This window comes from Sus scrofa, chromosome X (assembly GCF_054392235.1).
Source record: "Sus scrofa isolate SSC_HxYL_T2T_F1_AM1 chromosome X, Sscrofa_HxYL_maternal_Yorkshire_Landrace_v2.0, whole genome shotgun sequence".
Taxonomy (NCBI): domain Eukaryota; kingdom Metazoa; phylum Chordata; class Mammalia; order Artiodactyla; family Suidae; genus Sus; species Sus scrofa.
Window position 1 is genome coordinate 134,229,695 of NC_139401.1, and position 15,742 is coordinate 134,245,436.

Below are 15,742 nucleotides of genomic sequence, written 5' to 3' on the forward strand. Positions count from 1 at the left end.
GTCTAGGGAGCTCAGTGAGGGCAGCTCTTGGCCACTGCCATTGTCGGAAGTGCCTGTGAAGCAGTGCTTGAGGGCACACTAAGGACTCTGGTGGGCAGCCAGTACTAGACATAGCAGAGATGGACTGAGTTCCTCAGAGGCTTCTCCTGAAGAAAGTCTGCAGAAGCACAGTCATACGCTGTCTCACCAGTCAATCCTTGTTTCCTTCGGAGAAATAGTTCCGATGTTGCATTTTATGTCCCTCCTTTACTCAGGGCTCAGGTGTGGGACCCCTGAACAGACTGCAACCACCCACCTCCAACTCCACCACCACAGCTGCCCTCACCACGTCTCTCTATTGCTGTGCCCTTGTGGCCATTACGAAAGGCTTACTGTGTGCCCAGTGGAAGGTAAGGCTCCGTGACTATCCTGCAAGAAGCAATGTTCTTATCGTCCCTTTACAGATGAGGAATAGAGACATACAATGACTGGTGCAAGGCCACCGAGCTGCTAGGCGAATCCAGCTCTGCCTGATTTCAATGCAATCTTTTCCACTTGATGACTTCTTAGGTGGTGAGGTCTGGCTTTGCAGAATAAGGAGCGAGGAAGAAGCTCTTGAGTTGGTGACAGCCAGCCTGTGTCTGTTGCTAAGGTTCCCGGCATGATGAGGCTGGCCTGTGACCGCACAGGGACACTAGGTACTCTAGCACCTATGTGTCCACCGCTTCCCGTCTTCCAGCTTTCACTCCCAACCATGAGTTTTCTCTCTGCTCGCTTCCCCTCCTTCCCCTCCCAAATCCCCACTAGGTCATTTTGTTGTTGGAGGGCCAATGAGTGTGCCTGTTGCTTCTGGAGGCTCCGAGCCCTGCCACATCCAGCCCTTACCAAGCAGGTCCCGCTGCAGCAACAGCGACACCTCAAATGCTCTCCTGATCCAGCCACCTGCCCTGCACAGAGACGCTCATCCACCTGGGGCTTCCGGGAGCCCCGCGAAGCCCACGGTGGCCTCAGCACAGAGGGCCTGGGAGACCCCTGGACTGCGCAGCCCCAAGGCACACACAGTCTTCTGGCTCTCAGGCTCCAGGGCTCTGAGGTGCCTCTGGAGTCGACTCCGAAGCCCACAGGCAGCGCCCACAGAGTCGGAGAAAGGGAGCAGGTGACCCGGGCTTCGCAGGGGCGGGACCTCAGGGCAGGGGCCAGATCCACAGGCAGTGGGGGCGGGAGGGGGGGTCTTGGTGGGATGCTGGCGAGGAGGGGGGTGGGACTCCGGCCTGCAGGGGTGTGGGGAGGGGAGGTGGGGCTCCTGCTTGCGGGGGTAGGGGGGGTGTGTGGTGCGGGGGGGGGGGCGGGCAGGGGAGGGCGGCTCCAGCTGCAGAGGGGCAGGTGCTGGTGGGAAGGGAGGGGCTCCCGACTCGGGGCGTGAGGGGCGAGGAAGAGGGCCTCCCGGGGGGCCGGGTCCTCAGAGGGAGCAGGGGCGCTCCGGGTCCCGGGTCCCGCGCTGGGAAAAAGGATGGGAGGGCCCCTGGCTGGGGGCTCTGGGAAGGGAGGGCTCCCAGCTGCCCGGATGCAGAGGATGGTGAGAGGGGCTGGGCGGCTGTGGGCGGATCAGAGGCGTCAGCCAAGGCGAAGGGGGGGGTCTGCTCGCTGCGGAGGTGAGGAGTGCAGGGGCGGGGGCTCTGAGCAGCTGCAGAGGGGCGTGGGGAGCAGGAACTGGCGGGAGAGGGGCGGCAGGCCGCCGCTGTCTTTCGGGGCCGGTGGGGGGGGGGGCTGTCTGATGGCAATGTCCCTTCCTCCCCTCTGCACCCACAGGCCGCAGTGCAGAGACTGCGACAGTCTGCGCGCTCGCCTGTCGGATCGTGCGCCCTCCCCCCAGGCCCGGGCGATGGCGCTGGCGATGCTGCGGGATTGGTGCAGGTGGATGGGCGTGAAGGCTCAGCGCGCTCTGCTCATCCTGGGCATCCCGGATGACTGCGAGGACCAGGAGTTCCTGGAGGACCAGGAGTTCCAGGAGGCCGTGCGGGCAGCCCTGCGGCCCCTGGGCCGGTACCGAGTGCTGGGCAAGGTCTTCAGAAAGGAGCTGGGGTGCCGGGTGGCCTTGGTCGAGTTTGCCGACAGTTTCAACAGAAGTTTGATCCCCCAGCAAATACGAGGCCGGGGGGGACCGTGGACTGTGGTCTTCCTGCCCCAGGCTCCTGACTCGGAGTCACAGGAGAGACCCAATTCCCCTGCACAGGCCCAGAGACAAGCAGTGGCTGGCGGGGCAGGTGAGGCAGGAGTCCTGGGTGAGGTAGGAGCTTCGGGTGAGGCAGGAGCTGCAGGTGAGACAGAAGATGCAGGTGAGACAGAAGATGCAGGTGTGGCAGGAGATGCAGGTGAGGCAGGAGCTGCAGATGCAGCAGGAGCGGAGGCTGAGGCAGGAGCTGCAGGTGCAGCAGGGGCGGAGGCTGAGGCAGGAGCTGCAGGTGCAGCAGGGGCGGAGGCTGAGGCAGGAGCTGAAGATGAAGCAGGGCTGTCAGATGAGGAGGGCGCTGCAGGGGACACAGGAGCGGCAGGTGTGGCAGGATCTTTGAGTATGGAGGGCGCCGCGGGCGAGGCAGGCGCTCCAGGTGAGGGGGCAGGAGCCATGGGCTACGAGGAACTGAGAGCCTTCTCTGGGCTGGGAGAGCCAGGCGGCGGGGAAGAGTCCTTCGAGAGCTGGCTGGACCACGCCAACGACATGCTGTACCTGTGGCGCCACGTGTCCGAGAGGGAGCGGCGGCGGCGGCTGGTGGAGAGCCTGGGCGGCCCCGCGCTGGACCTCCTGTGCGGCCTCCTGGCGCAAGATGCCGACATGGCCGCGCAGGACTGCCTGGCCGCGCTGGTGCAGGTGTTTGGGGACCAGGACAGCCCGGTGACCGCGCGGCTCAGGTTCGCGACGTGCGCCCAGCGGCCGCAGGAGACGCTCTTTGCCTACGTGATGCGCCTGGAAGGCCTGCTGCAGGCGGCCGTGGAGACGGAGGCCATCCACCCGGCCACGGCCGACCAGGCGCGCGCCCGGCAGGTGCTGATGCGGGCGCGGCCCAACGACACGCTCCAGACCAAGCTGAGGAGGCTGCGGCTGGAGCGGAGGCCCCCTGGCTTCGTGGGCCTGCTGCGCCTCATCCGCGAGAGCGAGGCGTGGGAGGCCGAGCCGGCTGCGAGCGAGCAGGGGCACGGGGAAGAAGAGGCCCACGCGGGCATCGCAGGCCTGGCCGCCGCCCAGCGCGCCCCGGCCCGTGACGTCGCCGCCCAGGGCACCGCTGCAGAGGGCACCCTGGCCTTCCCGGCCCCCCTGGCCTTCCCGGCCCGGGAAGACAGCGGCCAGGCTGCCCTTTCCAAGGAAGGTGGCGCCCAGGCGCCCCCAGCCCGGGAAGAGGCCGGTGTGGCAGTTCCTGCCGCCGCCGCCGCCGCCGAGGCTGGCGAGGCCGCCCCTGAAGCCCGAGGTGCTGCCAGCGTGGCCCCTGCCCCTGGGGAGAGCAGCCAGGCCTCCCGGGAAGTCGGAAGTGCTCCTGCCCCTGCGGGCCTAGGTCTGGCAGGATCCTCAGACGCCCCCGGGGCCCCCATCACTGCCTGGACGGCCAGGGTTTCTCCTGCGGCCCCAGGAGGTCCTGGCTGTGAGCCAGATGACCTTGACCAGGAGGCCGAGGAGCCCCCCGAGGAGGGGCTCAAACTCAACCCCGAGGAGCCGGGAAACGAGGACGGGGCTTCCGACACCAGCCCCCCCTGAGTCCTTCTCCGGCCAATAGGCTCAGCAGGCTCCCCGGGGCCCCAGGTGGGGAGGCAGGGGGAGGCCAGGCCAGGCAGCCTCCTGGCCCCACAGGGGGAGCAGGGCTGAGGGGAGGGGAGCCCAGCCCGGCCCCCAGGTCCCCCACCATCCCCAAGGGGCCCTGGCCACCACCCCCATCCTTTCCAGGGACCAAGATGACCATGTGTGACACCAATCGGGGAGGGGAGAGGGGCCCCCTCCCCCTCCTTTGCCACACCAGCCCTGCCCCCAGCCCCAGCCACCCACGCTGGCCTCGGAGACCTCAGGGGCCATGTCAAGGTGCCTGGGCCTCCCGAGAGGGGACCCCTGTCCAGCGTCCCCAGGGGCAGGCAGGCTGCACCCTGTGCTGGGAGCCCACCTGTGTCTCTGTAGCCCCTCGTGACCCACGTGTCAAGGCACCCCGCTCTCTGGTCCTCTCCTCTCCAAACACGCACTAGCCTTGGTTCCCCTGCAGAGTCCCAAGGTGCCCCTGAGCCCTGGCCACGTGTTCCCCGCCCACCAGGACAGCCACCTCAGGGCCCTGCCAGGTGGCCTGAGCTTCAGTGCCAACCAAAGCTCTGCTCGCTGTGGTCCCGTGTCCCGAGCTCACCGTCTGCTTTCTGGGCGTAGATGTAGGCCCCCCGCCGCCTCGCGTCCTTGTGGGGATGTGCCTGTGTCCTTCCCTGAGCAGCTCCCCCAGCCCCACCCAGCCCGGAGCCCCCCAGCCCAGTCCCGGGAGACAGTGGGAAGGACAGGATGGACGAGGGCAAGGCTGGTGCCCACCACGTGACCTGCAGAAGGAAGACCTGGACCGCCTGTGGCCGGCGGGGACTGCGGGAGGCTCCACTGTGTCCTGCGGTTCCAGCCATCGTTCCCTGCGACTCAGTTTCCTCTGCTTGTGGAGTGTGTCCTGCTGTGTTTTCCAGTCCTGACTGTCCTGTGTGGGCCCTAAAGCAGGGCCAGCCCCCTGCATGTCAGTCAGAGGCAGAGGGGGTGTCCTGGGGGAAGGGGACCTTGTTGGGATTAATGGTCCTGTTGAAAGGCTGCCTGCAGGGCCCTCAGGAAGGAGAGTATGGGGGCGGTGGTCACAGCGTGGTCGGGGGGGGGGGGGGCAGCGAGGCACCAAGTTAGGGACGGGGGTGGGGGGGTGGGGAGTGAGACTTGTGGGCTCCAGTGGCTGCTTGAAGTTGTTCTCTTATTCCTCCCCACGTTCACTGATTTCAGTCAATGTTTCTGTTCAATAAATTTCACTGTTTGAGTTTGGTGTCTGCTGCAGCAACGCAGGTGAGGCTCAGGTGAGGCTGGTACCCCGAGAGGGCATTGCTGTATGGTTGGCAAGGTCCAAGAGGGTCTGCGTGGTCTCCTGGGCTGGACAGATCCAGTGACAGGGAGTTGTGGCTGGTCCATTGGGTACTGAGGAGTGGTTTAATTTGAAAACGTGGTTACCACACAGGTGACCTGGTTTGTGGACCCACCTTAAGGAACAGAGATGAGTGTGCTGGGTGATGCCAATCAACAGCACTGTGGTGGGTTTAGGTATCCGGAGCACAGACTGCACCCGTGAAAAAAAAACAATAAAACACTGAAAGGAGTACACAATGACCGCATGATAAATGAGCCGTAGGTCGATGCTGCAGCAAAGATTCATTCTGAATAATACATCAGTTTTTTTCTAATGTCTACTCAATGTCCTAGAGCTTCACGATCTCTATGGGAAGCCAGAAAGTTGTGCATTGGGAAGAAAGAAGGGACGCAGTCCGCAGCCGCGCAGAACGCGCGCACCCGCCCCGCGCGCCTGGGCGCGAATTCCGGACTCGCTCACGGTCCCGGCGCGAGGCCGGCCCGTGCGCACCTGCGCGGGAGTGCGCCGGGGTGGTGCGCGGTAGCATCCGGCCCGTGGGCGCCTGCGCGCGCCGCCATTTCCTGCAGCCGCCCGCGTGCGTCGCGGTGCCTGTCGGGAGCCGCGCCCGTCCACCCCGCGAAATGGCTCCCCCGGGCGCGACGGGGCTCGGAGGCGCTCCTCCCCGGCCGTTGCTCGCGCCGGCCGCCAGAGGGCGCGCCAAGACCACGCTTGGGCCTGCCGGCCACCTCGGGCCGCCCTGGGCGCCCGCGTCCCTTCCCCGCCCCCGCCCCCCCCCAGCGGCCCTGGGGCTGACGCAGGCCCCCGAGCACGCGCCGACCTCCGGGCGGAGAGGAGAATGGGTGCCCGCGAGGAGAAGAGCCGGGGCGGCGGTGGGGGGGGGGGTCCCGTGGCCAGAGGCCGTGTGGCAGCGAGCCCGCTGTTGGGGGTCTCTGCCCGCGGGGCGCTGGCGCTCCGTGGGAGCGGGGAGACCCGCGGAGCCGTGGACCTGCTGCAAAGTTGGGGAGCTCGGCCCTCCTCCTCTGTAGTCGCAGGTGCAGAAGGAGGCCCCATAGCACAGGGAGCATGGACCCCTTGCTGGGGCTCAAATCCCGCCTCCGTAACTGACTTACCTTGGGTATTTTACTCATCTCTGTGCTTTAGTTTCCTTACCTGTTCCCAATAGGAGATCCTGCAGAGCAATGGAGTTTTTTCTTAGCTCAGAGATCATGGACCCTTTCCTTGTTCGGTAGTAGAAACTGAGGATAAGAAAACTGAGGGGATTGCCCTGGTTACCGAGTTGCTGAGCTAGGCTCCTTAAGTGTGGCACTTTTGCTCCTTTTATTACATTATATACTGTTTACAATTCGTGGGTAGTTCCTACCCTAAAGCCTTGGTGAACTTGGTGGACATGTTGCTCTTACAGTCAGTCCCATCATGAGGGAAAGGTGCCTCTTAGACTTGCATTTTTTATCCAACCTCCAGCCTCCCAGATGATTACGATTGTATTCCAACACTTCTATTCTCTTTAGAAATCGAATATTGCTTTTTAAGTCCAGACAGACCCTCTGTATCATTTAAGTAAAGTTCAACTGCTACATTTAGGTGAGCTGGTTGTGACTCTCCTGTCTACCTCTCCACAATATCTTAATCTTTTGACACTAAGGCAAGTAGTTTCTATGGTAGCATTGGTACCAAGCACCTGAGAGGCCCAATGTAAACGCCCTTTCCACAGTCAGGTGCTGCCTTTTAACCTTATTTGAGTTTTTTTTTTTTTTTTTTTTTGGCCACACCCACAGCATGAAGAAGTTTCTGGGCCATGGATTGAACCTGAGCCACAGCAAAGACAATGCAAAAATCCTTAAGTGATTACACCACCAGGGAACTCCAGCGTTATTTGATTTTTATTCCTTCTAGCAAAACCTCTCCCTGACTTAATGCCAGTCACAACACAGGAATTGGATGAATTCTGTAGAATGACTATATACCACCACCGACCTCACCAAGTAGTAATTCCAGTTGTGGATGCTGTTTGCTGCCTTAGGTCCTTGTTACCGTGACCATTGATTTGATGAGTGCATTCCTTTGGTTCCAACCAGTCAAGAAAAGAGGACAAGAAGCAGCTCACAATCATGTGGACAGACAGCTTTACTTACAGTTTGCTTCACTATGTTAACTTTCCTGCCCTATGTCATACCTGTCCTTTCTCATAATACAATACAGAGATGTGTATCACCTAGACAGCCCATAGAGGAATCCCCATTTTGGCTCAGTGGGTTAAGAACTTGAATAGTGTCCATGAGGATGAGGGTTTGATCCTAGCCTTGATCAGTGGGTTAAGGATCCATCATTGCCACGATCTGCAGTGTATGTCACAGATGTGGCTCAGATCTGACACTGCTGTGGCTGTGGCTTAGGCTGGCAGCTGCAGCTCCAATTCGACCCCTAGCCTTGGAACTTCCATATGCAGCAGGTGCACCCCCCAAAAAAATGGCGACTGCTGTGGGTTTTGTGGTAGCTAATCTTTATTAGGTTCTAGAGAAAGGGTATGCCATCACATGAGAGTTTATATGATTTCTAGAAATAACTTCTGGTGTGCTTCTTGGCCCTGGTAGAGACAGATTTTTGACTGTGGGACACAAAATGTTTCTGGAACTTCCCGTAATGAGCTGGAAACTGTCAGGCTCAAGTCAAAGTCAGACGGCTGATCAGCAACTCATTGTAGGATGGAAATGGTGCATCTAGAATACAGCGTGGGCAGGGACAGAGGTAAGAGTAAGCTTTGTGAGCAGTACCCAAGCCATCATGTTATGAATCACAGGTGTACTACAGCCCCTCCCTCAGCTCACACTATGGCCAGATGAAGGAGGAGGAAGAGGTCTAGGCTTGCTTTTGGATGGATTTGCTTGGTGTTTGGGTACAAGTTGAAAATGGGTGGCAGTTACGTTATAGCCACACCTAGGGATATCCCTGAAAGAAAATGGGGAGGGAAGAGCTTCCCAACGGGTAGAAGTATAAAGGATGTTTTTTGTTTGTCTGTTTTATTTTTTCTGTGTCCTGGGTTTATTATTTTACAGCGGAATGCCCAACATGGAACATAATTGCAAATATTAAACTGTGCAAAGAGAGTAATGCTTCAGTACAAATGTGAGACATGATTTAAAAAAAAATACCAAAACAGAATTTGGTCCTACAAGCACCTAGAGTCTAGTAGTGGAGCTGCCTCACCTGTGGACTTACGAAGATGCCATGATTTCCCCCCCTCCCTAATCAGTACATGGATCCAGGGTACTGATGGTCATGATCAAAATTCACCCTCCTCCAGGGCGGCTTCAGTCCTCTGCAGGGACCCTGGAATTTCTGAAGGTTAATAGTCTGTAACAGTTAAGTATTCTACAAGGTTCTCTTGGTCTGTGTGCCCAGTGGGCAGCACCTAGATGACCTTCTTCAGCAAGAAAGGCACTGCCTATGCAACAGAGGATGTTGGACAGGCACCCTTGAAGAAGGTTTTTACTCCTTCGTCTTTGAAGATCTTCTGTCAGCACTTAAGGGTCCCCCTGTACATGATGTTGGCTCCTTTGTACTCCTACTGCATCATCATCATCCACTGCTGTACAGGGTCAAAGGGCTAGGACACCACGCCAGCCACACCTATCGTGGTCTGGGCAACCGTTCAGCTCACCACGACGTGGGTGTTCTAGGATTTGGGGAACATGCCTTTAGACCTGTCATAAATGCCAAAGTATGCCATGGATAGATGATGATGTCCTGCACAGAGACATTGAAGCCCTGGTACAGCTCTAAGATGCCATCAGAGTTGGTGATATTTAGTAGAGAGTCTCCCAGGCCTTTCAAACTCCCGCTCAGTGCCAGATTTCCCCACATTGGCAGCCAGACAGGTTCTAACAAGAATTAGACAAGCAGAGAGAGGTGGCTTGGGCTGCCCCACCGGAGGCTGGGTTGCTGGCAGAATACCTCCAAAACTTTATGTGCTTGTCCAAGGCCCCCAGAAAGACTTCCTTGTATTTATCCTTGAAGGCAGACTTGAGGGCTTGAGTGGGGAAGTAATGGATGACATTGGCCAGGTTGTCCCTCCAGAAGGACAGCATGCCTTGTTCCTTGGGATGTGCACAACACAGTCAATAATGCCCTTGTACTGCTTATGGCTATGATCTGCTTGCTGGTGTGTTGCACCCGCACAGCAGCTCTACCCATTTAATTGGGGCCATGTATGTCTTGGAGATGGTGGTGGCAATGCCACTGGCCAGGAGGTCCTTGGCAAAGGAGATGGCCTGTTCTGTCGTGGTGACAGAGCAGACACCTTAGTGAGTAGAGAGAAAAGCAGAGGCACAGAGAGCCTGTAATCCCACACAAGGTAGTATGCTGTCATAAGACATACTTCAGACTGAAGGATATGTGTGAGTGGGCCCATGAGCATGGGATTCTCTGAAATCACACACTGCATCACCCGGAAGCTGCTAGCTTGACAGAATTTCAGAATGTCCTGCTGAAGGTGCAGCTGAAGCACAAACTTAGAGGCAATATTTTGCAAGGATGGAGTACCATCCTCCAGGATGCAGTATATGCACTGTATCTGAGACCTCCATGTGGCACTGTACCACCAGTAAGAAGAATACATGAATCTGGGAGCCAAAGGGTGGAAGCCAGAGTGGCTCCACTTTCCATATTTCTTAGTGACCTACCTAGGTGGACATTGTGTTTCCCATGTCCTCAACTCTGAATTCTGCAGGTGTATATATTCTGGTCCCTAAAGACAGTGCATTCTCACCAGAAGACACAGCCAGAGTCTTGTGGCTTTCATAGATATGACTGCTGCCTGACATTTTTGGTTCCCTGTGTTCAGAGACCAGTAGGCAGAAATAGTCTCTCTTTTTGGCTAAGGTAATTAACACTTGCCAAGGAAGAGGTAGAACTGCAGTTACAATTGGGGCAAGGAGAAATATGTGCAGAACACAGATGACCTGCTTGGATGGTTCTTAGTACTCACTTGCCCAATTGTGATAGTGAATGGCCAAGTGCAGCAATTCTGGGCTGAGAAAGAAATGGATACTAGGGACTAAGATCCCCCAAGGATGTAGGAAAGTCACCAAGCCTGCAGAAGTGATAGCTGAGGGTGAGGGAACCCTAGAATGGATAGTGGAGGGAGATAATGAGTAGTTGTTGCAGCTGCAAGACCAACCACATCAATGGCATTATATTTTTCCCCACCACTTTCTCTTTTGTAAGTTTACCCACAGTAAGAGAGGCCCATGGGAACGACATAAAAACTGCTTCCTGAACATATGTATATGTAATAGTGGACCTGTGTGGTACAAGGGGTGGACTGTGGTAGCTATGGAAGTTCACCACTTAGATGTCACTTTAAGAGAGAAGTGCAGCTAGAGTGTTTTCAGGATCCACTGCAGCATTTTCACAGAGCTCATGCTGTGCCCAGACAGCACCCAATCCATGACTTAGCACAGCAGGGCTACTAGAATCATTTATGCTCATTGTGGGCCTTCTCAGTGGGCCTTCTATTTACCAGAGCTCCCAGCTAGGCTGGCCAAGACTTTCTTAAATGTGCACCACAGTCAGAGGCACTCCCTTCCAGCCCTTCTTCCATCTCCCTCTCCTTCCACATGTGTGGAAGTAGGCTCTTCTTGCCTTCCCTTTATATTTATCAACAAATCTTTTGCACTTCTAATGCCATCTTGGCTTCCTGGAGGACCTGAACTGACACATTCCATTTGAGGGTAGAGAGTACCTCCTTCTCCTCTTTCATGGAGAAAAGTCAAACCACTCTTTACTCCAAAAAAATTTCCTTTAAAATTATTTTTGAAATATTTGATCTTCTCTTAAATAGCCTTACTGAAATGGCTTTGCCATCTTTCAGTAAATTCAGCACTTAGGAAGTTCATTTGAGGGATTTTGGTGCTGATAAAGGAAATACAACCACAAGAGGCAGTCAGACACAACAAGTTTTATTGGGTTGTATATCCTTCATAGCATGAGACCATCCTGGGGCAGGATGAACACTGAGCAGCCTGTCCTGACTTCCTGACATCCAGGTCTCAGAGTGACTGCGGACCTGGTACAAGTGGCGGGGCCTCAGGTGAGGACCCTAGGAAATGACTGCAGGGACCCTGGACCCAAGATCAGAGGAAACTCAACAGATTCCTTCCCACAGCGGTCAGTCAGGGGAGACCCAGAGTGGGATGAGCACATGGCAGTCTGTTCTAAATTCCTGACATCCAGGTCTCAGAGACCAAGACTTGATACGAGGGGCGGGGCCTCCAGTGGGCGGAGGGTGAATCTGAGGTCCTGCTGGGAGTCAAGGTGAGGCCCCTGAGGGAGGACTGAGGGCACCTTGGACCTGTGGTCAGGCTCGGCTATGGGTGGAATAAGCACTTGTCAGCCTGTCATGACTTCCTGATATCCTGGTGTCAAAGAGATTGGGGACCTGGTATAAGGGGCTGGGTATCAGGTGCGCAGAGTGGGAGGGTACCCAGGTCATGCTATAGGTCAATGTGAGGAGCCTGAGGGAGGACTAAGGGGACCCTGGACCCCAGGTCAGAGATCTCAGAGAAGCCCATCCTGGAGGTCAGACCAGGGGGGCTGCTGGCACAGAGTCGGGGGGGTGATGAGCACTTAGCAGCCTTTTCTGACTTTCTGAGATCAGGGTTTCAGAGAGGCTGGGAAACTGGCATAAGAGGCAGGGTGCAGAGGGGAGGGACCCAGGTCCTAATGGGAGACAAGGTGAGAACCCTGAAGGAAGGACTCAGGGAACCTGGGCCTCCCTCCAGGCCAGAGGGGATCTCAGAGAAGCCCCCACCCGCAGTCAGCCCTGGGAAGCGCAGGGTGGGATGAACGTGGGGCAGAGCGTCCTGACTTCCGGGTCGAAGAGCGTCTGGGGACCGGGTGCCAGGAGGGTCGGGCCCTCAGGGGGGCAGAGGGGAGACCCAGGTTCTCTCAGGACAGAAAGCAGGGCCCTGAGGAAGGACTGAGGGGACGCGGGACCCCAGGAGATGGCCCTGGGAGGCTGTGGGGCACAATGACCACGTGCAGCATTTCCTGACATCTGGGTCTCAGAGAGACTCCGAACCTGGTGTTAGGGGCGGGGCTTCAGGTGGGCAGAGGAAAGGGTCACATGCTGTCTGAATCCAGGTCAGTGCGCTGAGGGAGCACCGAGGGGACCCCACGACAGAGTCAGCCCTGGGAGGCCATGGGCAGGATGAGCACAGGCAGCATTTCCTGACCAGTGGTCTCAGGAGACCAGGGACCTGGTATAAGGGGCGGGGCCTCCAGGGGGTAGAGGGGAGAATCCGAGGTCCACCTGGGACCAAGGTGAGGACTCTGAGGAGGGAGGAGGAGGTGGGGGCGACCTGGACCCCAGGTCCGAGATCTCCGAGAAGCCCGCCCCTGCCATCAGCCCTGGGAGGCCCCGCGGCGGGATGAGCACGTGGCCCCGTGGCCCGACTTCCTGACATCCGGGTCTCAGAGACCTCAGGGACCTGACCCAAAAGGCGGGGCCTCCAGAGGGCAGAGGTCGAGTCCGAGGTCGTGCTGGCAGTCCGGGTGAGGCGCCCGAAGGAGGACTGAGGGGGACCTGGACCCAAGAACAGAGGGGACCTCCGAGCAGCTCGCCCCTGCTGTCGGCCCTGGGGGGGGGGGGTCGCGTGGGGAGGGATGAACGTGGGGCAGAGCGTCCTGACTTCCGGGTCGAAGAGCGTCTGGGGACCGGGTGCCAGGAGGGTCGGGCCCTCAGGGGGGCAGAGGGGAGGCCCAGGTTCTCTCAGGACAGAAAGCAGGGCCCTGAGGAAGGACTGAGGGGACGCGGGACCCCAGAGTGGAGTCCACCCTGGGAGGCTGTGGGGCACGATAAGCACAGGCACCATTTCCTGACATCTGACATCCGGGTCTCAGGGAGACTGGAAACCTGGAATCAAGGGTGGAGCGCCAGAGGGAGAGGGGCCCAGGTCTTGCTAGGAGTCAGGGTGAGGCTCCTGAGGGAGGACTGAGGGGACCCTGGACCCCAGGTCAGAGGGACCTCAGAGAAGCCCGCCCCGGAAATCAGTCCGGGGAGGCCCCAGGGCAGGATGACCACAGGCATCCGGGTCTCAGAGAGGCTGGGGACCTAGTATAAGGGGCGGGGCCTCAGGTGGGCAGAGGGGAGGGTCCTGGTACTGCTGGGAGTCAAGGGAGGAGCCTGAGGGAGGATTGAGAGACCTTGAACCCTACAACAAAGTCGGCAGTAGGACTGGATGAGCACTGCAGAACTTCTTGAACATTCGGGTCTCAGAGAGACCAGGTACCGTAGGTTACAGGGCAGGAGGCCCAGGCCGTTCAAAGGGAAAAGTGAACAGTATGAGGGACCTCAGAGGAGAGTACCAGCCTCCGGACTGGGGAGCCTCACAGAGTCCAGCCCACATTCCTGCCAGCACTGGGGGCCCCGGTCTGTGCCACAGTTTACACTTGAGGTGCCCCCTCCATTCCTCTTACAGGGGCTACAGGAACTGGAGGTGAAGGCCCAGGTGTGAGGCCCGCATCCTTGGGTCACAGAGCAGGAGGCCCAGGCTGTTCCAGGTGTCCAAGTGAGGTGTGTCCCCTGAGGGTGTACCCAGGGGCTCCCAATCCCAGAGCAGAGAGGACCCCACAAAACCAAGCCACCCCACCCCCAAAGAGCCCTGGAACCACAAGCTGCTCTGGCTGCACCCTGAGGAGCCACATCACATCCTCCTTCAGGGTCACAGGGGTCAGGCCACCCAGGAGGAGAGCCCCTGTGAGGCCTGAGAGCCCCCCTAAGGAGGAGACTTGTAGGGAGGTGGCCTTTGTCACAGGCCGAGGCTGAGGTTCTCAACCCAGGCCACTCAAACCCCCTCTCTCTCCAGGCCAGGGGTCCCCATCTGTCACCTGCTCACACTCCTGTGGGTTGTCCAGCCCCATCATCATGCCTCTGCGTCAGCAGAATGAGCTCCGCAAGATGGAAAACGAACTTGAGGACCCAATAGAGGACCATAGCCTGGTGGAGGCCCAGCTGCATTGGGGTGAGGAGGAGCCCACACTCCCCTCGTCTTCCTCCTCCTCAGTCTCCTCTTCCTACTCTGTCCTGTTCCTAGAAACCCTGGAGGAGGAGGCTGATCCTGAGACCCCCAGTCCCCCCCAGGACCCTCAAGGTGTCTGCCCCTCCCCTGCTCCTGTGGCCCCCACTCCACTGAGCCAATCCAAAGATGATGCTTCCGGCAGCCAAGATGATGAGGGGCCAAGCCCCTCGCATGACCAGGAACATGCCGATGCTTCCCAGTCAGGCTCTCTGCATCTGAAGGTGGCTGACCTGGTGGAGTTCCTGCTTCTCAAGTATTGTGCCAAGGAGCCCACCACCCAGGCAGAGATGCTGAGTGTGGTCCTCAGAGATGCTCAGGACCACTTCCCTGAGGTCCTCAGCCAAGCCTCCGAGCTCATCCAGCTGGTCTTTGGCTTGGATGTGAAGGAGGTGGACCCCAGTGAGCACACCTACGCCCTGGTCCCCACCCTGGGCCTCACCTGGGATGGGGTGCTGAGTGATGGGCAGAGCCTGCCCAAGACCGGCCTCCTGGTGGTGCTCCTGGGTGTGATCCTCCTGCAGGGCGAGTGTGCCCCTGAGGAGGAGGTCTGGGCAGCTCTGGACAGGATGGGTGTGTGTGCTGGGAAAGAGCATTGCATCTATGGGGAGCCCAGGGAGCTCCTCACCCAAGTGTGGGTGCAGGAGGGGTACCTGGAGTACCACCAGGTGCCGCACAGTGACCCTGTCCGCTACGAGTTCCTCTGGGGTCCCCGGGCCCACGCGGAGACCAGCAAGTTGCAAGTCCTAGAACGTATGTTCACAGTCAGTGAGAAGGATCCCAGGTCCTGCCCATCCTTGTCTGAGGAGGCCATGATTGAGGAGGAAGAGGGATCCTGAGCCCAAGTGGCGGCCAGGCTCCTTATAGGCCCAAGCAGTCACCTCCTAAGTAGCAAGGGCTGGGCGAGGTGGGGGCACACAGTGTATTGCAGCTTTGGGTTCCCCTTCTTTATGATGACATGGAATTTCATCCTTGTTTCCTTTAGTGAGTTTCCAAATGTTTTTCCTTTTAAGATTATTTTTAATGTCAATATATTTTATTTTTATGCAATATTTAAAGTGCTTATGAAATAAATCCTTTGTTTTTATGAAATATTGGCTGTATTCCCCATGTTGTACAATACATCCCTGTGGCGTATCTTACGCACAATATTTTGTACCTTCCACTCACCCACCCCGATAGTGCCCCTCTTCCCCTCCCTCCTGGTAACTGCTAGCTTGTTCTCTGTAACTCCAAGTCTGCTAGTGTTTGATGTATTCACTAGTTTGTTTTATTTTTTAGATTCCACCTGTAAGTGATAATCACACAGTGTTTGTCTTTCTCTGTCTGATGTATTTCACTTAGCATAATGCCCTATGAGTCCATCCACGTTGCTGCAAATGGCAAAATTTTGTTCTTTTTGTAGCTGAATAGTATTTATATATGTACATATATATATATATACATATATATATATGTATATATATCTCCATTCTTCATCATTCATCTGTCAGTGGACACTTAGGTTGCTTCCCTGCCTTGACTATTGTAAACCAATGTTGCTATGAGCATTGGGATGCATGG

The 15,742-nt window shown here is 57.5% G+C and overlaps 2 protein-coding genes and 1 pseudogene across 4 annotated transcripts; 2 read left to right on the forward strand and 1 right to left on the reverse strand.

The window, feature by feature from the left end:
• The first annotated feature begins 841 nt into the window (after positions 1–841).
• LOC110257699 (paraneoplastic antigen Ma6E) lies at positions 842–4,837 on the forward strand. 3 transcript variants are annotated; one of them, XM_021079881.2, is made up of 2 exons: positions 842–1,135; positions 1,789–4,837. In XM_021079881.2, the coding sequence occupies exon 2, from the start codon at positions 1,862–1,864 to the stop codon at positions 3,722–3,724; it is 1,863 nt and encodes a 620-aa protein (XP_020935540.2). In that variant the 5' UTR covers positions 842–1,135; positions 1,789–1,861; the 3' UTR covers positions 3,725–4,837. The 3 variants fall into 3 exon arrangements, with proteins under 3 accessions (XP_020935540.2, XP_084864451.1, XP_084864450.1); XM_085008325.1 differs by lacking the exon at positions 842–1,135 and adding an exon at positions 1,389–1,555; XM_085008324.1 differs by lacking the exon at positions 842–1,135 and adding an exon at positions 1,587–1,631.
• A 3,710-nt stretch (positions 4,838–8,547) lies between these two features.
• Positions 8,548–14,027, reverse strand: LOC110257700 (ADP/ATP translocase 3 pseudogene; annotated as a pseudogene).
• On the forward strand, positions 14,014–15,018 carry LOC100156705 (melanoma-associated antigen 10-like). Its single transcript, XM_085007865.1, has 2 exons — positions 14,014–14,184; positions 14,362–15,018. Exons 1-2 carry the CDS (start codon positions 14,029–14,031, stop codon positions 15,016–15,018), a joined length of 813 nt encoding a protein of 270 aa, XP_084863991.1. The 5' UTR covers positions 14,014–14,028.
• Positions 15,019–15,742: the final 724 nt, after the last annotated feature.